At 50.5% G+C, this 23,196-nt stretch overlaps 1 protein-coding gene across 4 annotated transcripts in view; it reads left to right on the forward strand.

Annotated features, from left to right (window-relative positions):
* The window catches only part of NACC2 (NACC family member 2), a 55,444-nt gene that overhangs the window by 20,825 nt on the left and 11,423 nt on the right, over positions 1-23,196 (forward strand). The window contains exons 1-2 of one of the 4 annotated variants that reach the window (XM_021543616.4): positions 5,762-7,571; positions 15,498-16,421. In XM_021543616.4, the coding sequence (XP_021399291.1) occupies positions 15,560-16,421 (862 nt within the window). In that variant the 5' untranslated portion in view covers positions 5,762-7,571; positions 15,498-15,559. Of the gene's footprint in view, positions 1-5,761; positions 7,572-14,114; positions 14,636-14,744; positions 16,422-23,196 lie in introns of those variants that run through there. The other 3 variants (XM_021543612.4, XM_021543611.4, XM_085556278.1) reach the window with 3 other exon arrangements.

Consider the following 23,196-nt stretch of genomic DNA (forward strand, 5'->3'; position numbering starts at 1 on the left):
AAATCACTGGCTAGTTTGCTGCAAAAAGCTGGAGGGACTTGTGGAGAGGTCTCCAGGTCTGAGCAAGTGGCTGAGGCTTGGGACTGAGTGGATCTTGGGGATTAATAGAATTCCAGAATGATTTTTATTGGAAGGGACTTTAAAGCTCATCCCATTCCATCCCCTGCCATGGCCAGGGACTCTTTCCACTGTCCCAGGCTGCTCCAAGCCCTGTCCAGCCTGGCCTTGAACACTCCCAGGGATGGGGCAGGACTGCTGCCCACTGCTGCCTCAGCTATGGGACTGGTTCCAGCACACTGGTGGAGCTGGGAGCTGCTCTGAGCTGGGATCACAGGCAGGATTTCCATCTGAAGGCAGGGATTTGGTAAATTGGGCCAGGAAGATGCACATCAAGTGTTGCTGTTTCTAAGGGTATCACCACAAAAAGACTTTTACTGCATCAAAGAGCACCACGGTGGTGAACTGGTGGGGCTGGGAGGGACCTGGGGGAATCTCCTGGGAGCTTTGGGATGCTGCAGGGAAGGGTGGCCACTCCTGCCATCCTGTGCCAGGGATAAAACCCCTGTCTGGGCCAGAATTCCCAGAGCCACCCAGGCTGGGGGCTCAGACGTGGGCCAGCGCTGCATCCCCCAGTGCTGCTTAAATCACTGATTCAGTTCTGTCTGAGCAGCAGCCTAAATCAGGAATAAATGGACTTGGCTCCATAAACTTAGCACTTAAATATTTTCCCAGGCAGGAGGAAAAAAAAACCCACCAACATTTGCTTTCCATGCAAAACATATAAATCTTGGAAAAGTTCCCAAAGTTGTGTGTTTAGCTGTTCATATCTATGTGCTTGTAGGAGAGAAGTGGTTATTCCCCAGCATAATTATTTTCCTTTTTTAAAAGGAAGCTGGAATGTTTTATGAGGAAGGCATTTTAAGCCCGTGGTGGGGATGAAGGAGAGTGAGGGGAGAGTGAGGTTGGATGAGGAAAGGAAGCACCTTCCCCTCACTCCCTCCCTGCCAGGACTAACCACAAATGCTGCTTGCTGTGTTTTGGGGCTGTTTCTGCTTGTCTGATGAGTTTTAGTGAAACACGGATCTGGTTGTTGGTTTCTTTTTAACCCTGCCCCAGTACAAGAGCTGTCAGTGGAGTTTATTTAAAGTTAAAATTGTGGATGCTGTCTAAAACTCAGCTCTTCCCTCCTTCCCAAAGCCCTGCAGCAGGTGGATGCTCCTTTATTTCCTGCTCACCCCATGAGAGACCCCTCTGTAATTATTCAGACAGAGATGCAGAGGTAGATTTATTTTGGTATCAAATGACTGTTTCTCAGAAAATCCCCGAGGAGATGCTGAGGAGGCCCTTCCCTGGGGCTGGGATGCTGCACAGCTCCCATTGGCACCTCCCTGGCACTGCGATGGGCACTGGGGATGGAGGAGAGGCTCTGTGCTGACTGTCCTGCCTGCAGCAGGCCAGGTTGGAGATTTTCCAGCACACTGACCCTCCATGAGCACTGTGAACACACGGTGGATAGAAGCTGGGAGATAAACCCACCCAAATCTCCTCCGTGGAGGGAAAAATCCCAATAACCACCCTGCAGCTTCTCCCCACTGCACTCTGGGCCTTGCTGTCACTGCAGTCCCCATTCCAGAGCTGGAAATATTGAATTTATTTGTGTTCTAACACCTCTCTGTTTCATAACAGGAATCACTCCTGGGTTTGGCCGGGAGGCAGCGGAGCTGCTGCGCTCCCTGTAATCCAGGAGTGAATCAAAGCAACTTTTTACAAAACAAGATTCTCTCTCTCTGTTGCAAAAGAGCTTTGGGGAAATCTGGTTTTTGTGGTTAAGGATCTTACTCTTGATGCACAAGGAAAATTATGTGTAGCTTTTATTTGGCCCAAAGGATTCTTACAACATTATCCGTATTTCCTTTAATTTGTGGGATTTCTAGTAAATGGGCTTAAAAATAGGTCTGGGCAAGATGCCAGGGTGCATAAGGAGAGCAGAAAAGCTTTGCAGGCTGTGAGCTGCTCGCTTTCACTTCTCCCTGGGTGCAGGCTGGGGCACGGGGCAGTTGCTCACCTTTTGGGGTTAAATTTAATGATGTCTCTGGAATTCTTTGGAAGTCAATATGGCCGGGAAAAAAAACCTTTTAACTCTTTCTTAGAGCTGATGCAGTGTAATTTCTGAGAAAGGGGCAGGATGGGCTGCAGCACCAGAGGAGGGCAAGAATTGGGGAACTCTGGACTCATTCCCTGATGGGATTCAGGGACTCTGGAAAACCAGTGTACAAGCAGGAGCAGAATACGGCAGTGATAATATGGGATATTTTTTTTCCTTCTTTCCACTTTTCACTTCTTTCAGCCTTTTCTTAAATGGGAGAAATCTCAGGAGGGAGAGGTGCCCAGCTCACTATGGTGGTATTTAACTGATTCCTTCAAAATGAGTCTGTGTTCAATTGGTTTTTAAGTTCAAGTGACTTTAAAATGCCTTTTTCCCTGGGGACAGCCTTCCATTCAGGTGTGGTGGGTTCATGCAGCTGGAGCCCCAGTGGGAAAGTGAAGATAAGTGGGAAAAAATCCCAGTGGCATCCAGCCTTCCTCACTCCAGGGTCCTCTGCCAGGCCAGGGCACCTCATGCCTTCCCAAAGAGTGGGATTTTTGTCCTGCTTTTGTAAAATTCAGTTCATTTTATTTTAATTCCGTCTTTGGGCATACATCTGTAAAACTTTTGAGTCTTGTGGTTGCTGTCTCTGTTGTGAGTAGTTTCTTAGGAGGTGAAGAGGAGGAGAGGAGAGATGGATGAAGATCAGGAAGGTTTTGAGCTTCCTGGGAGGAGCAGCAGTTTGTTGGATCAGTGTGGTGGGCAAGGAGCAGGGTTGGGTTGAGGTTGCAGTGCTCTTGAACTAAAAATGTGCATTTTCACATGGTGTTGGTGATGGGCTTTTGTAAAATGAAGAGGATTTCCATTTACACTTTCCATAAAATCAAGAGAATTTTACAGTGCCTGATGCAGAAGCATCAGGGAAATTATTTGAGCCACTGTCAGGAATGTGCTAATAACACTTTTTATCCAAAGATATTGAGGTGATTTGCAGATACAAAGTCTTCTGGTGCCTCTGTGAGCTGGGGGAGCTGGGGTCAGTTCATCTGTGCAGGTAAAAACACCTCAAGGTGTTTGTTTGCCCCAAGGATGCAGCCTCAGCTGATGCCACGCTTTTCCCTAAAAGCTGATAAATTGAGTATGGTTGTGGACCAATCCTGGTCCCTAAAACTGATAAATTGAGTGTTGTTGTGGAGCAATCCTGGTCCCTAAAAGCTGATAAATTGAGTGTTGTTGTGGAGCAATCCTGGTCCCTAAAAGCTGATAAATTGAGTGTGGTTGTAGACCAATCCTCCAGGATTGTGGTGGCTGGGGACTGAAGTCTGCCAGCACCAGAGAGTCCCCCAGGATCCTTCCTGGGGGAGGCAGGTGAATTTGCTGCAGCTGCCATAGCAAGGGCTGATATTTGGGATGTGTCTGCAGAGAGCTCAGGGCACACTGATGGCAGAGCATCAGCAGGGGTGGAATGGGGTCTTGAGCCTTTTCCACAGGACTGGTGCCCCACCGAGGGGCAGCTCCTGCCTCTGAGGGCACTTCCATGTTCCAGGAGAAAACACAGCAGAGAAGAACACCCTGTGCATGCTTTTGGGACGTTGTGAGCAGGAATTGTGTGTTTCCTTCTGGACACGGAGCTGCTGAGTGCCAGCACCCCAAAACCTCCTCATTAAACCTTGGGATTGAGCAGCTCCCAGCCCCAGGGCCTTTCTCCTTCCCTCTCCCAAATCTAAAGCCCCGACCTCCAGCCAGCCCAATTAGCACAAGTTCAGATTTGAGCTGATGTTTCCAATTTACCTCCTTTGCCTGAGATCAGCTTTCCCAGGCATCCCAGAGCAAAAGGCTCCTGATGTTCCTGCAAAGACCAAGGTTAAATGGGCAGCTGCAGCCCAGCCCCATGGGAAGGGCACATTTTTAGGGATGGTTTTGGGGAGATGGGCTGGCCCTGAGAGGTCACAGAATGCTGCTGGATCCCTCACCAGGGCTGGGGCTGGGATGTGTCAGCTCCTCTTTAAAAACAGACAGCGTGAGCCCCTTTGATTTTTCTTTTTAATTGGGTTTGTGAGCACGATTTGGGGGGGAAGTATGTTTAAAGGTTTTTTAACTGAGAGCCAGCACATTTATTATTTTCTGTGTCTTGGCTGTGTTGTGATTTACATTTGATTTTAGGCGTAATTAGAAATGCAAGTGGAGCGCTTTGTGTTTTACCTCTGCTCCAACTATTTATGGCATGATATGCAAATGAAGCAAGCTATGAATATTAAAGATTAGAGTGTGTTACAAAGTATCACTGTCTTTAATGAGTTGGGTAATGGGCACAGGCTTTGGAATCCGTGGAATATGGAGGTGTTGGCTGTGGCGCTGCGCAGCTCCGGCTCTGCTGGCATCCCAGGAGAGCAGGGCTGGGATTTAAAGCCTCTCCAGCCCCTGCTCAGCTGCAGTAGGTAGGTGAGATTCCCCAGCGTTCCCATGACAAAGGCTGCTGCAGCTGAGGGCTGCTGATGGATTATTTCACGGAGCCTTGGTGCAGTTCTTGTCTAGGTCAATCCCTCTCGTCTGCGGCGGCGGCGGCGGAGATGGATCGGGGAATGTGAAAGCGCTCGCCGACCTTTCAAGGTGCTTTGCAGAGCTGGGAGGGAATCTTAAACACGCTCCTGCCAAAATGGAGCTGCTGCTCCCCCGGCACAGCCACCCCAAGAAATTCCCCCAGCTGCTCCTCCGGGATTAGGCTCGGTGGCAGGGAATTATTTGGGGGGGTTATTGAGTGTCTGAAGGAACATCTTACCCACTGGAGAGCAGAGGGGTGGGAGTGGGGCTCCTTGGATGAACCCCTTCTCGGGGCAGGAGGCAGGACAGCCTGCTTGGAGCTCGGAATCACTGCCTGCCTTTAGCTTCAAATCAGGTTTTAATTCTAAATCAGCAACTGGTTTTAGCTTTAAATTGGTCACTGGTTTTAACTCTAAATCACTAACTGGTTTTAGCCCTAAATCAGTCACTGGTTTTAGCTTTAAATTGGTCACTGGTTTTAGCCCTAAATCAGTCACTGGTTTTAACCCTAAATCAGTCACTGGTTTTAACTCTAAATCACTAACTGGTTTTAGCCCTAAATCAGTAACTAGTTTTGGCCCTAAATCAGTAACTAGTTTGGCCCTAAATCAGTCACTGGTTTTAGCTCTAAGTCAGTGGTTTTAGCCCTAAATCAGTAACTAGATTTAGCCCTAAATCCCTAACTGGTTTTGGCCCTAAATCACTAACTGGTTTTAGCTTTCAATCAGTTACTGGTTTTGGCCTAAATCACTAACTGGTTTTAGCTTTCAATCAGTTACTGGTTTTGGCCTAAATCACTTAACTGGTTTTAGCTTTCAATCAGTTACTAGTTTTGGCCCTAAATCACTAATTGGACTTCGCTCTAAATCAGTGATTTTATCTCCGAACCAGTGGCTGATCTTATCTTTAAACCAGTGACTGGTTTCATCTCCAAGCCAGCCTCAGGAGCTGTAGAAGAGGAAGGGGGCTGTGTTTTGGGGTGCACACAGGGGCTCCATCCAGGGCTGCCCTGCAGAGCCAGCTCTGCTGGGATCCCTGCGGGATGCAGTGGATGCTGGGGGGCTGCAGCAGGAGGGGAAAACCCCGCCAGATAGGGAAAGCAACGGATTTTATTCCAAATGGGGCTTGGGGAGGGTGGGTGGTGGGGAGGGAGAATGAAGCATGCCCCAGGGAGCGTGCTTTTCAGATTTGAGGTATTTAAATTACAAATTTTGATGAGGAAGATTGTCAGCAGTATTCAAAACAGTGCTTAAATTCTTTTGAAACACTGTCGAGCTGTGCTGTGGCAGTTGAAAAGTTTGGCACACAAGAACTTGGCCCAGAAGTTGCTGCTTGGGTTTTTTCCTTTAAAACTCAATTCATCTGTATTCAAGTATCCCACATGCTTAAGGAAGAATAACCCCACCAGGCTCATACTGGTTTGAGACAGACCCTTGCCTGCAGGAGAGGCTGCAGAAGGGATTGATCTCTAATATTAGAGGGTTCTGTGATGGTTAATCAGCATTAATAAGTATTTATACTTGGAAAGAAGAAAGGGTTTTGCAGTGTTTGTGCCTACTCATGCAAACAACCAGCAAACTAAACTGGGGTTTGGCATTTCTTGTGATCCACTGCATTATGAGTCCATATGAAGTAGATAGACGTATTTATATTTTTGGGGGCTTGGTCAGTGTTTGTTGGTGTGGGACCAGCTCAGGTTGGTGGAGACTTTCTCACTCCAAACTCTGACATCTCTCTACTGCAGAGATTTAAAAAAAACCCCAGATTTTAGGGGGCTCTCCCAGCAGCTCAGAACTTGTCAGATGTTGGTGGACATAATTTAGCTTATGATTTATATTAAAAAAAACAATATATTGATCATACATCATCTATATTATTGTATTTCATATAGATAATCACCAGCAGTGTATATATAATACAGTCTTCTGTGCTGCAGTGTTGTCTGGGGGTGTTTTTGGGTGTGATACAGAAATAGTCACATTCTGAAGCTTTGGGCACAGTTTGTTGCCCCCAGTGAGGGGTTTTGTTGCAGGAGGGGAGGAGGCAGAAGTGAAAAGTCAGTGCTGAGGCTCTGTGCTCGATGCTCCTGGGAGCAGGGATCAGTCTGGAGGGGTTTTCCCCCAGGGAAAGGGGAGACAGGGAATTCTTTGCTGGAGTACAAGCAGTAAATGCAATATATTAAAAACAAGGTTTTCAGCTTTGCCTGGGCAAAGTGGGTGTCAGGCTGGGGTGGCCACCTCATGTCACCAATTTTGGATTTCTCAGGGTTTGTGCTGGATGGCCAAGCCCCTCATTTTTGTAGCAGCTCCTGTGCAGTCTCGTATTTGCCTGTCTGAACCCAGAAGCACAGAGTTAAATTTCTGCAGTCTTTAACTTCCCTTGTCTGCAAGCTTCTATTTCCATTAGGGATCAAGCTCAGATGCAATTGTAGCTTTGCTTTATTGAGTATTAAAAGTTTAATGTATAAATGTCTCCCTTCACCAGAACTTTTTGGCAGCCCTGAAATTCCTACAAAAAACACAAAGATCCCAATTGCTTCACGGGCTCAGCTGCCCTTGAAGGGTTAATTATACTATGTATTTTTTTTTTTTTTAAGCAGGGAGAATAAGCTCTAGCCAAAAGTAAAAGTCATTAATTTTAAGACAGAGATGTAAGCAAAGTTTCCTTCCCCTCTGCAGGTTGGTCAGGGTAGGCTATGCAGTAATTGAAAAGTAAAGGCAATTGAATTACAGGCTCCTGTCCAAACCGAGTGCGATTTCTTCTTCTTCTTCTTCTTTTTTTTTTTTTTTACAACCTCCATTGCATCAGAACTAGGCAGTATTCCTGATGTTCTCATGTGTGTTAATGCTGACTCACAGACTAACTTGCACAAGAAAAAAAAACACACAGGCAGCTCCACCATACTAGGTAATGAGCTCTAGCGAGAAGCAGCGTCTGATGTTTTGTAAGCTTTTTTTAATTGACCTTTTAAGATATTTACTTTATTTTAAAGCTTTCTGTTCCGTAGTGGCACGGTGCTAGGACTGAGTCATGCATGTTATATATTGCTAGCTCTGCTGTTGTGTACTAGGAGTGAGGAGAATAGGATTCAGCATGGCACTTGTCTTTTTTGATGTGTTACGGATGGGAATTAGTGCTTGTGATGGGATGCTGCAGGCAGGGTGATGGGGTGCTCTGTGCTTTCCTGTGGCCGTAACTTACTCGGGGTCTTGACTTTTTATTAGATGGCAAAATGCTCCGTTCTGCAGAATAATTGTATTTTCTAGCCATGTCTCTCCCTTCCCCTTGCAGCAATCTGAGAGGGAAAAAAAAAAATTAAAATGTTGCATTTTCTATTTTTGCTTCTCTTTGCTTTGAGAGCTCTTAAGATCAGTGTTAGGGAAGGGGGAGAGAAAGAAGAAGAAGAAGAAAAAAAAAAAGCCTAATTAAATAATAATGGCAAAACCACGCTTTGCCTTGGCTGAATGACGGCACTTTTTGGAGCTGCCGGGTGGGTGACCTCGAGGAGCTGGTGACAGTGACTCACCTTGCAGCAGGACACAGCCCGGGCTGGGCTGGCACCGGGGGGACACGGGGCTGGGGTCCCTGCAGAGAGACCCCCGGGGCTGTGCCAGGGACAGGGGAGAGATCCTCGGGAATGTGCCAGGGACTGGGGTGAGACCCCTCAGGACTGTGCCAGGGACTTGGGAGAGACCCTCGGGAATGTGCCAGGGACTGGGGAGAGACCCTCGGGAATGTGCCAGGGACTGGGGAGAGACCCTCAGGAATGTGCCAGGGACTTGGGAGAGACCCTCGGGAATGTGCCAGGGACTGGGGAGAGACCCTCGGGAATGTGTCAGGGATGGGGGTGAGACCCCTCAGGACTGTGCCAGGGACTTGGGAGAGACCCTCGGGAATGTGCCAGGGACTGGGGAGAGACCCTCGGGAATGTGTCAGGGATGGGGTGAGACCCTTGGGAGAGAGACCCTCGGGAATGTGCCAGGGACTGGGGTGAGACCCTTGGGAATGTGCCAGGGATGGGGGTGAGATCCTCAGGAATGTGCCAGGGACTGGGGAGAGACCCTCGGGAATGCATCAGGGATTGGGGGTGAGACCCTCGGGACTGTGCCAGGGATTGGGGTGAGACCCTCGGGATTGTGCCAGGGACTGGGGTGAGACCCTTGGGAATGTGCCAGGGACTGGGGAGAGACCCTCGGGAATGTGCCAGGGACTGGGGAGAGACCCCAGGGCTGTGCCAGGGATTGGAGAGAGATCCTTGGAATTGTGCCAGGGGATTGGGGTGAGACCCCTCAGGACTTTGCCAGGGACTTGGGAGAGACCCTCGGGGCTGTGCCAGGGATTGGGGAGAAACCCTTGGGAATGTGCCAGGGTCCTTGGGACTGTGCTGGGGTCCCCACAAAGAGACCCCTTGGAGCTGTGCAGAACGACCAGGAGAGACCCTGGGGGCTGTGCCAGGCACCAGGGAGGGACCCTGGGGCTGTTCTGGGGTCTCCACAAGAGAGACCCCTCGGGACTGTGCCGGGGGATTGGGGTGGGACCCTCGGGGCTGTGCTGGGGTCTCTGGGACTGTGCCAGGGTCCCCAGGAAGAGCCCCCAGGACTGCCCCAGGGTCCCCAAGGAGAGACCCCTCGGGGCTGTGCCGGGGTCCCCATGGAGAGATGCTTGGGGCTGTGCAAGGGTCCCTGGGCAGAGACCCCGGGGTTGTGCCGGGGTCACCAAAAAGCGATGCCAGTCCTGTGCCGGGGTCCCTGTGCAGAGACCCCTCAGGGCTGTCTGGCATCCCTGTGGCTGTGCCAGGCTCTTCAGAGAGACCCCTCAGGACTGTGCCAGGTCCCCCAGAAGAGATGTTTGGAGCTTGGTCCCCAGGGAGAGCCCCCAGGGCCCTGCCAGGCTCCCAGACCGAGCACCCAGTACCCATCCCCTGGCAGTGGGGCTGCCCACACCTCCCGAGCTGCACCATCAGCAGGATTTTAATTCTCTTTTCCATCTTTCCCTCCCATTCCCTGCCCAGGCTCCGGGGCTGTGCTTTCCTTAGGAACTTTGAGGGTTCTGGAGCCGTGGTGGCTCCGTGCTGCATGTCTGCTGCGTGTGGGCTGCCCGTGTCTTACTGAGTAATATTTGCAAATTCACTTTCTGCTCTTAATAAGGCAGAAATAATCTTCTTTCACCCATTGCCACTGGCTGCTACACTAAAAATAGGGTCCGTCCGCGCCGCTTGCCACTTGCAGCATTTCAAAAATAAATACTTTGGAGCTGCAGATACCAGTGCTGCAGGAGAGGAGGCTCATTGCCATTTGATTACTGAACTTAACCTTGTTTTCTCCCCCCTGCCACACACTGTGCAGGAATCCAAACCTCTGCCCCGATCCCTCTCCTTTTCCCTCCTGGGTTTTCTCACCTGGAAGAGGGGATGCTCGGTTGTTGGGGTGGGGGTGCAAAGACTTTGCATTTTGGCTCCTCGGCTCCCTGGCACAGCCTGTGATGCAGGGGTGGGGGGAACATACTCAGCCTAGACCTGAAGTGCATTTTATTAGGCTTTATTTAGCTATTTATTTTATTTAACTCTTTGGTTTGCTGAAGTCTATTTTATTTAACTCTTTATTTTATTTGAGGCATTACAGCATCTCCGGGCTCAGGGAATGACACTTGGCCACTGAGTTTGCAGTGAGCTGTTGCATATTTTCCCTTGGGTTTTTACATTTCCTTTGTATTAAAAAATGGAGAAATAACCCCCAAACCCTGCAGTGAGAGCAGGGCAGGTGCCACCCCTCTGCCTGGGGGGATTGGGTGGCTTTGGGGACCCCCTGCCCTGATGGGTGACATCCCTCTGCCAGCCTCATCCAAGGGTGGGATTTTCCCCCCTCTCTCCTCATTTACAGAAGAAAGGGGAGTTTCCTTTGACCCTTTGGGGCCTTCAAGGGCAGGACTTTTCAGCTCTTTTCTTTCCCGGGGCTGTGGCTGGGGGGGTGAAAGCCTTTGGCTGCTTTGTGTCCCACCCCCCGGAGGGTCCCTGTCCCTTTGTCCCTGTCCCAGCTGCTGCCCAGCTCACCTTCCTGGGGAGCTGCAGGACTTGGGGCATATCTGGGGGGTTTTGGGGGAATCATTCTCCACCGAGCCTCTCTGTTGTTTGGCTAAGAAAAAGGACAATTTAAATACATTATCTAATTATTTCTGATTACTCCTGGGGGAGCTCTGATGGCAGCATCTTATTCTAGGTCGATGCTTTTTTCCTTTGTTGCTGTCGCCTCGCCCTGACCTTTCAGGCCTCGGAGCAGGGAATTAAGTTTGGAAAAGAGCAAACCTGCTTTTTTCTTTTCCCCCAAAGCAGATGAATGCAGAAACTGAGAATTCCCAAACTCTCCTGGAAGTTGTCTCAAATAACAGCTGCATTTTTTATGAACATCTTGTGACAAAGGCTATGACTTTACAAAAATCAGGCAGAGATGTACAAATTATCCTCCTGTATCCACAAGCTGGAGAAAGAGGCTGCCATCAGAAAACAAAATTATGTTTTTCTTGAATGGTCACATATGTAAAATGATGAAGGTGGGGGATGTTTGTCTGGTTTTAATCCAGTTTTATCCAAGTTTTCCCATTTGGATATATCCTATTGATGATCTGTCACCTGTAGGATGCTCCAGCCCAACAGGGACTGGATTTTTTGGGGTGATGGTCGTGCTGGGGGCTCCTCCTGCACCTTGGGACACCTCTCAGCTTGGGAGATGAGATTGGAAAAATACAGTTTACATCTGGAATTGCAAAGGTCATTTCACCTGCAGCACAGCTCTTCCTGTGTCAGATGGGCTGAAGCCATTTCAAACCCTTTAAAAGTCACTTGGTGCTCTATTTAAAAGAAAAATTATCATGTTTAAGAGAGGAATTTTAAAGTTAGAAATTATCAAGCTTTATTGCATTTGCTGTCTAATCACAGTAGCTTTTTGTTGCTGTCGTTTTTAGGGAATGTGAGGTTTGGTGGTGAGCAGGTTCTCCTGGGTTTTCAAGACTGTTTTATTTTCTTTCTTCATGATTTGGGGTTGTTGGTGGTTTTGGATTGGGTTTTTGGAGGCTTTTTTATACATTCTGGTCATAAAAAGGAAGGGGCAGAGGGAGGAGGAAGGAGAAATTCCAGCAGTCCTGGCTGATGGTTGATTGGGGTGGTTTGGATTCTTGCAGCTTCCTTGTGTGGCTTTGCTGGTGTTCCTTGATGCTGTTTCTAAACCAAACACTGTTGCTTCCCCCCCATTTCCCTGAGAGCTGCATTTTGGGAGGGACCAGTTGTGTGCAGCATCTTGGTTCAGACTCTCCTGGGAGGTTTTATCTGAGATTTGCCAAAGATTTGGGATGCTGGGGCACTTTGTGGCTTCTCTCTGCCTTAAACATACCCTAAACCAGCCCAGTGTGGTGTTTTTAGGGAGAGACAGAGGTTACTCCTGACAAGCCTGTTTGTTTATAGAGCAAAATCTAAGTAATATTAATAATTGATATTTATTTTAAGTTTGGCTTGTTCTGTGCTACCAAGCTGTCCTTGGCTGGTCCCACACATCCTCCCCTGCTGGGTCCAAGGAGGTCCATCCAAAACCTCCCTGGTATCTTCTCCAGCTCTGAGGGAGCCCTTCCTGGAAGAGAAGAGGAGGAAATCCTTCTCCACCATGTTCTTCCCACCACCATGGATGAGGCTTCCTTAGGTGCCTGTGCAGTGATGGTTTTTTCTGCAACTCAGTTTTTTCTCAGTAATTTTCACAGATCCAGAGCGGATCTTTGTTTGCCAGGGCAGATTCCATCCTTTCTCCAGCAGAGGTGGGTGGTGTCATGGCTGGGAGAGGTTTTGGGCTCTCAGGCTTGGTCGCTGTGGTGTCACCTCTGATCTCCTCACAGGATGTCACCTGGGTCCCCTCTCAGCAGCACTGGCAGGACCCTGGTGACCCCCTGAGGGGTTGGGTGAGTGGTTTGAGCACCCCGAGGCAGGGAGCCCTGGTGAGGCTCTGCAGGTCCTGTGGGATTTGGGGTGTCACAGGAGTTTGCTGGGAGCACAGCACTTCCCTGCCCTGGGCTCGAACTCGGTGCACCAAACATCCCTTTGGATGTGGAAGTGGAGCTGTGAGCAGGATCAGGAGGGAAGGGTCAGGCTGGAGCATCACCAGCCCTGTGCTCTTGCACTTATCCTGCTCTGGGCATGGCCTCACCTCTCATCCCTGGAATTTTAACTGTGTGTGACCATCAGAGCGCAGCAATTGAACCAAATCCGAGGCTGTGGCACAAGGGAAAACGCTCTGGGCAAGGGAGAAATAAGCAAAGGGAGGCCCCACCCTCTTTCCCAGAAAAAAGCACCAAACATGCTCAATAAATGCGAAGGTAATTTAAAATCTGAATCCAGGAGACAATGTGACTGGGATTTCATTACTTAAGCAAATGGATTTGCTTTTAGTGGATTCAGCCACAGACTGAAAGAAGCTTTCCCCAAGGGGTAAACATTTTTCCTGCATTTGAAAGGCTTTCTTGTACTGGGGGGGGGGATATGGGGGGGCAGGAAGCAGGACTGTGGCTGGCCAAGGAGCACCTTTATTTTGGGCAGATTTGGATGTTCCCAAAGCTGTGCTTTTGGGGGGGCTCTTGGGGTGGGATGCTGGGCCAGGTAAGAGGATGCTGGATCAGGCAGGAGGATGCAGGGGGTGTTGAGGGGATGCAGGAGGATGCTGGGGGCATGTGGGGGTAGTGCAGGAAAATGTTGAGGCTATGCAGGGGTGATGCAGGAAGATGCTGGGGGGATGCTCAGGATGCAGGGGGATGCTCAGGGATGCAGGAGGATGCTCGGGGATGCTCAGGGATGCAGGAGGACGCTGGGGGGATGCTGGGGGTGCAGGGGATGCTCAGCACCCCTGCTCCATGCCTTCCCCTGGCCGCAGGAGTTAACCAGCAGCAGTGCCAGCTCTGCAGACTGTTTGGAATAGTTTAAATGCTTTGACACTCTGGATGTACTAGATGGCAGGGGAGGCAGTTTACAGCGTAATTCATATGCAAAACTGCACTATAAATTTAAAACCTGTCTCAGTTGCCGTGGCACCACTAAGCATTTCATCAGCATACAGTACAGTATTTCTGCCATCTTTGTTTGCATTGCAGTGACTCATCAAAAGTCTGTCTTGTACCAACACTGAGAGCATTCCTCTGGCACTGATATTTCTCTGTTTTTAAAGCTTCGGTTTGAAACTGGCATTTACTTCAGGTCCCTAATCAAAGGGCTCTATTCATTGCAGAGAGCAGCCTGAATGTTAATCTGCATCCGGCCTATTCATTTAGATGCTGTGCGCTGCCGGGGAGATTTGACTTGGTAAAAGCTTGAGCTCCAGCAGATACAAACCTAGCTCTTGATACTATATTTTATTTTCCCCCTCCCCCGAGCAGCCGGTCGGGGACAGGAGCCCCTCGGCAGCGGCCGCGCCGGGGACGCTGCTCAAGGTACGTTCGCTCCCGGCCAGGCGAAGGCACCGCGAACTTCCTCGCTTGGAAGAATTTTTTTTTTTTTTTTTAACCATGCAGATACAATTAAATTGGCTCTGAGTGTGTTCCCTTTTCTTCCTGTTACCCCGTGGCCTTGCAGATAGGACTTTTTTTTTTTTTTTTTTCTCCCCTCGGCAATGGGAACAGAGCAGTTCTTTGTGGGTTATTATTTTCTTCCCAGAGATTTTTTTTTTTTAAATCTTTCTCAGATAAACTTCTAATTTTTTTTCCCTTTTTTTTAAAAAAACAAAAAATCATTCTTCTGAGCTTTCAGTATTAGTTCGATGTAGTTTTTCTTCAGTGGTATTACAGGCAGGATTTGAAATCTCCTGGACTCTTTGGGGAGGGAGCACGGGGGGGTCTGGTGCATCCGCAGTGATTTGCTCCGCTGGAGTTTCAGCGCCCAGGCTGCACCAGCGCTACCTGCTCCGGCTTTGCGCACCGGCTCCCTTCCAGCGCCAGCCTCTTGTTTTGGGAGGTGGAAGCAGGAATTCTGCCCGTGGCCACAAGGTACAGCCGGCCCCGAGGAGCGGCCGTGGTTGGGATGCGCAGCCGGAGCCGCCGCCTCCATCCCGGGCTCGCTCCGCGCGTCCCCGCCGCCGGTACCGGGGACACCGGGCTGGGGGCTCTGCCTGCCCCCGGGGCTGGGCTGGGGCTCCCCCTGCCCCGCTCGGGGTTTGGGGGAGGAAAATAAGGAGACAACTTGGTAGGCGGCTCGCTGCGGCAGGCAGGCACGTTGGTTTGTTTTATTGGGGCTCAAATATCTGGCTTAATTTGGAGCTAAGCCTCGTTTTGTTGGAGGATGAATCTGTTGAGAAGGGGTTTAACTGTTGAAATGCTCCCTCTTTCTGGTGCAAATGGGAAGATTGCTTTTCAAAGTGCTTTTTCCTGGGAGCTCTCGCTCCGGCAGAATCCTGTATTTATTTCGGGCAGAATGGCACATTGTTTTATAAATATCTTTTCTGTAGTTTCAACATAGCTGCTGGTTGTTGTGTTTCTTATATAATGCTACCGAGATCTGTCTGAATGCCTTTCGTTTGCTTTACTGTTCTCTCCCATTATCGTTCAGATTTTCCTGCATAAAGTAAAAACCCCCAGGGGAATAAATCAGTGGTGCTTATTTAAGCAGACCACAACTTGAAGGAAATACTTGCTTTTTTGGAATATCCTTTGCCATCCACCAATGGCATTCCCAACGCCGCTCGAAACCATCGATAAGTAAATTTTGTAAGCGACTGCTTGTCCAGATTGGCTCTCGGAGCTCGGCGTGGAGCCTTTGATGTCGGGTGAGGTGGGTTCCTGTGCTCCTGCCTGCTTTGGTGAACTGTCTAAAAGCCTTCTTCCTTTCTTCCCTGCCTTCTCCCTTTTTCAGATGTGCCCTACTTTGGATATTCCTGCATTGAATGTCTGAGGAGCTCCGGCCGATCCTGAGCCATGTCGCAGATGTTGCACATAGAGATTCCCAACTTTGGGAACACCGTTCTGGGCTGCCTGAACGAGCAGCGGCTGCTGGGGCTGTACTGCGATGTCTCCATCGTGGTGAAGGGCCAAGCCTTCAAGGCTCACCGGGCGGTGCTGGCCGCCAGCAGCCTCTACTTCCGAGACTTGTTCAGTGGGAACAGCAAAAACGCCTTTGAGCTGCCGGGCACCGTCCCCCCGGCTTGCTTCCAGCAGATCCTGTCCTTCTGCTACACCGGCAAGCTGACCATGGCGGCCAGCGAGCAGCTGGTGGTGATGTACACGGCGGGCTTCCTGCAGATCCAGCACATCGTGGAGAAAGGGACGGACTTGATGTTCAAGGTCAGCTCTCCCCACTGTGACTCTCAGACCACCATGATCGAAGACCCCAGCTCGGAGCCGCAGAGCCCTTGCAACCAGCTGCAGTCGGCCTCGGCGCCCTACGTCATGTCCCCCTCCATGCCCATCCCGCTCCTCACGCGCGTCAAGCACGAGAACCTGGAGCTGCAGGCTCTGCCCGGCCTGCCCGGCAAGCGGCCGCTCGAGCCCGGCGCCCGGGACGGGCCCGGCGGCGCCGGCGGCGCCAGCGCGGGGCCGCTGAAGCTGTCGCGCGTCTCCTACTACGGCGTGCCCAGCCTGGCCACGCTGATCCCCAACGTGCAGCAGGTGCAGTACTCGCAGGGGGAGCGCACCAGCCCCGGCGCCAGCAGCATCCCCACCACCGACAGCCCCACCTCCTACCACAACGAGGAGGACGAGGAGGACGACGAGGCCTACGACACCATGGTGGAGGAGCAGTACGGGCAGATGTACATCAAGTCCTCGGGAGGTTACTCTGGTAATGGATGTCTCTCTCCTCAGGGTTGTGGGATTTGGGTTGTTCGACAGGATTTTGTCTTTGGGGGTTTCGCTGGTTGGGTTTTTGCCCCACGGAGGTGGGTTTGGTGCTGATGTCCGGGTGTGGCGTGGGCAGGTCCCACCCTGTGCCGTCGCTCCCCAGCTGTGTGACTCTTAGATGAGAGGCTGCATCATCCACCAGGGTCACTTCAGCCTTTGCTTTTTGGCTGAGGCTGCCAGCGAGGAGCCTGGTGGTTGCACGAGCTCTGTGGTGGTGACATCCATCCCGAGGTGGTGGCTGAGCTCACCTGCCCTGGGTCATCCAGCCCTTTTGGCCCAGGGCGAGGTGGTCACTCTGGGAGCTGTCTTCTGTCCTGGCTTTTTAGAAGAAGAGTTTCCAAAAAAGTGATGAACATGGGATGTTTGGAGGAAGGGAGAACATCAACTAGATAATTTTTATTGAAGTTAACTAGGAATATCTGCAAAAGGAAGGAAAGATGGACTTTTCTCCCCACTGCCTGAAGTGCCCCTCTCTCCTTTGCCAGCCTTGTCCCACACATCACTGTCAGAAAGGGAAAAGCATTTTTGGGGCTTGATGTTCTTTTATTTCCCCATTACAAACATAATGCCCAGAACTAAATAAAATCCCTCTGCTGCCCTTCCAGAATCTGGGATTAAGGGATGGGTGCGAATCCCTCGATGGGCCTCAGACAGAGGAGGCAGCTTCCCTTTGGTGCTGCTTGTCTGGGAGCTGCTGCTCAGCCCCAAGGTGGGCACAGGGACACGAGAGGTCCTTTCCCTCCCACTTCCTTGGGCACACAGCCCCTTCCCCTGGCACCTTGCAGGGCTCAGACCCTCCTGAGGAGCCAGGACAGGTGGGGTGCAGGTCCAGGGGCTCAGTTCCAGGGGGAGATGCCCACTGGGTGCTGTCCTGTGCGCATCCCACATGGAGGCAGCTCTCACAGATGGAGCTGGCAGTGTCCCACATGGAAGCTCAGCCTCGCAGTGGCCTCCTGGTGGGAGCTGCAGGTGTTTGTGGCAGCAGCTTTGATCCTCTGGAGCTCCCCAGGGAGGGACATCTTTCCACAGGCTCCGGCTGCTCACAGCATCTCCTCGCCTGGAGCTGCTTCCCTGGCCTGGCTGCTGAGATTGCTGCACTAATGTTGCAAATATTTGAACTCTGGTTCATTGATGGGCTTTCCTCAAAGCCATTTGATTTTAGTCTTCACCAAGGAACAAGATTTGGCAAGTAGGACAATTTTTGTTACATAAAACAGATAGGCTTCCTTAGTACTGAGAATGGTCTCACCCCCACACACTGTCCCATCCCATCCATCCCATCCCAGCCAGACAGCAAGCAGACAAGCAGTATTTTCCAAGGTGTTTTTTTCACTAAGCCATATGAAAAAGGGGGAAAACATAGCAAATTTGCTATTTGAATATTAGAAATATTTGTTAGGAGAAGTGGACAAGCAGTTGTAGGAAATGAGCCTCAAAAGCCTGAGTGTTCTCCCTGTCCTGCTTCAGGTCCCAGTGGTTGGGATGGGGCAGGAGAGGAGTGGGATCAGGGGTGGGACAAGGTCAGGGTCTCCTCCACGGCTGCTGCTGGAGGCAGGCTGAACAGGAATTGTGCTGTTGCCCACTTGTTTTGGGTTTATTTTGCTTTTCCCCCACTGTAGAGCCTGTGGTGAGTAATGTGGGTTTGCCTCCTTGGAGCAGGGGGGTTATGCCCTTGGACTGTGTTTTCCATCCCTGTCACGGGGCCAGTTCCTGCAGGAACAGAACAAAACCAATTCAGAAGGCAAGGACAGGAGCAGCCTGGGGATGGTGCAGGCAGCAGCTCTGAGGCTGTCCCTCATCCATGTCGGGCAGGAATCATCCCAGCTGGAAAAGTGAAAATCCCAGCAGCTTTCTCAGGTGCCACTGGGAGATGCTGCAGCCCTTGTGCCAGAGCTGGGCATCCCACAGCCAAGTTTTCCTGCTTGTTTTCTGTAGGGAGAACCAGGTGGTGATGCCAGGGGCCATGCAGGGAGGAGGCAGGTTGTAAGGCTCTAAATATCCCACATTTCTGCTGAAATTCCTCTTCTGCTCCTGCTCCTTTCGGGGGAGTTTCCTGTTTGAAATAAGGCAGCTATAGGTATCAGGCTTCCTGGAAAAGAGGGCACGCAAAAAAGAGATGACAAAAAGTAAAAACTAAGCTGTTCCTTTATGGTTTGGACTTGTAGGACTAACTGTGTTTTAATTACTCGGGATAAACTGTACCCTCTCAAAAGGTGCAGAATAATGAAAGCATAAGATGGAAGAGAGAAGGCAGCTAATCCTGCTCCTGGCATGGAGATCCCGACAGCCTCACAAAGGCCTGGGGGAGGGGGAGCCCTTTAAAAGAGGGATTGCCAAGGTTTCCAAGAGCCCTGTTTGTGAAAACAAAAACAAAGCCAAAGAGGAGCAGAGCAGACGAAGCTCTGAATTTCAGAGAGGGTTGCTGGATTTTTCTTTTCCTTCTTTTTCTCTGCATTTTATTTCCCCATCTGAAGTGTTGGTGCTGGTGAGGGTTGGTGGGACACTAGTGACAATCTTCACCTGCCTTCAGCTCCACCCACCACCCTTGGAAGGGTCACCAATCCTCTTCTTGCCCCAAGGCTGGGGGTTTTTAATTTATTCTCTTCACCCCTTTTTGTAGTCAGAGCCATTCTGAATTTCCAAAGCTGGATCAGATCCCTCCAAATCACGGGATCATTAAGGTTGGAAAAGGCCTCCAAGATCAAACTTTGACCAAAGAGCACTGAGTGCCATGTCCAGTGGGCACCTCCAGGGATGGGAACTCCCAACACCTCCCTGGGCATGCCTGAACACCTTTTCCATCAAGAAATTCCTCCTGATGTCCAACTTGAACCTTCTCTGGCACAGCTTGAGGCCGTTTTCCTCTTCTGGGAGAAGAGGCTGGTGCCACCTGCAGTGGTGGCACTGGTGTGAGGGACCAGGACAAGTGTTGGACCTGCAAAAGGAACAGCAGGATGAGGCCAGGATTAAACACAGGAGGGTGATGCTTAGGTGGGTGGCAGCTGTAGGAAGAGCTGCCTCAGTTTCCCCCCAGGCTCTGGCCACGTTTGGTGGCCGCGGCGGCGCGCCAGGCTGGGAGCACTGCGGTAAAATGGCTCCTCGCTCCATAACTAGGTCTGGTTGTGGAGAACATGTGGGCCTCGAGGACACGAGCGAGACTTAATGAGGTTTCCAGCATCTGATCTGAGGAACGCGCAACTCCAGAAAATATTAAACAAAAGCAAAAGTATTTTTATCCCTGTTAATTACAGCGTCGTGGGCCTGAGCTGAAGTGGGTTTCAGCAGGACTTGCAGATGCTCGGCGCTTTTCTGCACCGAGCCGCGTTCTTGTCAGTCAGCTCTGCTGAGCAGATGCAGTTAATTTAATTTTGACAGGCACCAGCAAAGTTGTGTGAGGGTCCGTCCTCCTCCCCTGCTCCTGCTGCACCGGTTTGCAGGGAAAAGGGAAAATCTTTATGCAGCAAATGGCTGGAATGTAAAGGCTGGACTTGAAAGTTATGAAATCCTGAACTGACAAGAGCACGCTTCATTAAAAATTCATCTAAAATAGCCATTACAGAATAGTTGTGGTAATTAGCTGAGAGAATAGTTTTCTCTCCTGGCCTCTGATTCCTGACAGCAAGGAAAGAGGGCAAGGAAGAAGCCAGAATCCCAAATGATGCAGCCCGTGCAGCATCCCGAGCGGAGCCGGGCACGGCGCGCCGCAGCGACGTAAATCACGGCAGCGACGCCGGGAATTGCAGCGGGATGGAGCAGCTGGCTGCCACTGCAGGGACAGCCACCTGATCCTGCCAGGCCCCTCCGGTCCCTGGGGTGGCCAGGCTGTCACAGGGAGGATGCTCAGCAGCAGAGAGCTCGTGGATTTGTTTTAGGAAATGAAGCGGCCAAGGGCTGCGCCGGTTATTCACCAGAGCGCTTTGGCTTTTTGCAGAGGGAGTCAAAGTGCTGAAAGCCAGGCTGTGTGTCTTATTGTGACAAAGTGGGGACTGGTCACAGATTGGACTTGGTGGTCTTGGAGGTCTTTTCCAGCTTGAGTGGCTGTGTGGTGGCACTGCCCCACCCCAACCCCGGCACGGTCGGAGCCGAGCAGGGGAAGGCTGAGCCCCACGCTGGGGGCACTCAGCCTCTGGCCTTTTTTGGCATTAAACTTCCAGCCCCATTTTCCTCCCTCTGAAACCACAGATGTTTAATTTTAGGCTGGCAGATGTTTCACTCCTGGCTGAGATCTGAGGCGAAGGCAAGATAGGGGTATTTATAAAGCGGTAATATTTTTCCTATACTAATTCCAGATTACCTCCCTGTATAAATAGGTCACAAATCAAAGGGCTGCATTTCAGCACGTTGGTATAAATGTACTATTTGGGAAATGTAAACTCTCCCCGTTGGGACTCTGTGATGGATCTATCCCGTGGTGCTTGCGTGTGTCCTCTGCTACAGGTTTACATCTGCAGCAGATGCTGGTGATGCTGAGGCTGAGGAGGGAAGATATTTTTGAGGTGGTCCCACTGCCAGTGGAAAATGGGCTGATGGGAGAGAAATGTTAAAATATTGCTGTTTGAAAAGAGACTTCTGGCCGTGTAGGGAACAGGGGAGGATCATCCACGTGTTTGCATCCGTGGTGGAGCAGGTGGAGATGGATTCTCCAGTCTTTTCTTCAGGGCTTGAGTATGTGGTTACATGTTGGGACTCTGTAAACATCAGTTTTTGGGTGAGGCTCCATCAGTGATATTTCTGTATCTCCAAACCCCATTCCTAAACCAGAAACAGTTGTTTCTTACCCACAGGAGCACCTTGATGTTCGTGCGCAGTTTGGAGAACCCAAACTGGTAGGAATTGGTCTTCATGACTCATTTTGAAGCCCTGCTGTTTGGATTGTCAGGAACTAAGGAGATAAGTGAGTGCTGGGGCCAGGTGTGTGTCCAGCAATTCCCAGGCACTCACCTGAGCAAATCCAGCCCAAAACACCTCAGGTGGGACATGCAGAAGTCCCAGTGTCACCAAACCATCCTGGGCTCAGCACTGAGGTGCTGTGAGGGATCTCTGGAGTGTGTTTTAGGGATAAGGAGGACACCTGCCCCAGCATCATGCAGAGCCTGGAGCCATGGAGCATGGACCCCTGAGTTAGTTTGAGGCTGTTTCTTCTGCCAAAAAAATCCAGGAAAACTGATATTTCCCATTCTGCACCACCTGTTGCAGCTGCAGCATCCAGCTAAGTTTGGGATAAAAGCATATATCCAAATAAATAAAACATTCCAGTGTTTGGCTGGCAGCTCTCGTGGCTTCCTCTGTAATGATTTCCTGCCCCTCTCTGCTGGCTGGGAGCTCCTTTCTTGTCCAGGAACAAAACTGTATTTAACAATACTTCCCATTGTTTGCCCTTTCATTCAAAGGGAAGGAGCCGCTGCCCTCTGAAGATACAAATTAATTAGAAGCAAATACTCTCCTGTTCTCCGGAGCAGAAAGGCCAAACAGAGTGGCTTTCTGTGCAAACATGGGACCAAAGTGGCTCTTGTGTCCTGCTCCTTTACATAACTGATTGCTATCTGCTCAACTGAGGTGCCACTGAAAGCCCCAAATCTCTTTTTGGTTTGGTATCGTTGATTTTGTGCTAATGTTTGGATGGAAGCAAACTCCCCCAGAATGATTCACGGCCGTGTTTAATAAGAGATTTATAGACAGCGAGCCAGCAGGACAGAGGCAACCAAAATCCAGCAGTGGGTCGAGTTGCACTTGGTCTTTTTAGCTGAATTTTAATTTGGTTTTTGAAGTATGGTGCTGATGGATATTGGGGGTGCTTTTGATCTGAATCATTGGTTAAAGTAAAAATTAAGTATTAAAAATTCAATTTTAATAACCTGGGCAGAGTCCTCTGCTGGGATGGGATTGTGTAGCTCACATATGCAGCTCCTAGGGGTTGTGTATTTAATTTTACCTCTGGGAGATGACTGAGGTGTCCCTTCCTCCCCTCAAGCTGCCCTGGTGGCCCTGCCTTGCCAGGGAAGGACAGCAGAGCAGGATTGGTTCCTCCATACCCTTTACTTCTGGTTTCTTTAAGCTGGAAAATATCAGTATTTAAGGGGATATGGTTTGCTTATCACTCTTTAAAAGCCTCAAAATAGAGCTGGTCTTTGGGATTCTCCCTCGGTGGGAGCTGACCCCCATCTCCAGTGGGATCTTGGGTCTGGGATGCTGGGAATATTGCAGCTGGGAACGGCACAGGTTTCACTCTGATAATGGGGCTGTGATGGCACAAAGGGTTCAAAAACACCCTGTGGGTTGTTCTGCTGCTGCTGGCTGCTGTCCCCCTGAGCAAGGACCATCCTCCTGCTATTCCAGAATCCCTCCTGGCTGCTCCTGGGGGACAGAGGGAGCCCTGAGGGTGGGGATGCTCCCGAGCCTGCGATAGGATGCCACAAGCCAGCACGGCACCGCGGGCATGTCCTACTTAGAACACTGCTCCCTTTGTCCCCCGGCCATCGCCCTGGGTTACTGCAGCAACAAGTCTGCAGAACTTGTTATTTTATCTGCAGAGAGGAAAAGTGGCCCCCAGAACTCGGGGAGAATGGCAGGAAAAGACACCTCTGGAGGAGGGCAGGTTTTGAGTTCAGAAACGCTCGTTGCTGGGGTTTCTGCTTCTCTCAGTGCTCACAGATATTCGAGCACAGAGCTGGGTTTGGGTTTGTACGTGGCTCCTGCCACGTTATCAAAGAGTTTTG

This window comes from Lonchura striata, chromosome 17 (assembly GCF_050655825.1).
Source record: "Lonchura striata isolate lonStrDom1 chromosome 17, ASM5065582v1, whole genome shotgun sequence".
In the NCBI taxonomy this organism is placed as follows: domain Eukaryota; kingdom Metazoa; phylum Chordata; class Aves; order Passeriformes; family Estrildidae; genus Lonchura; species Lonchura striata.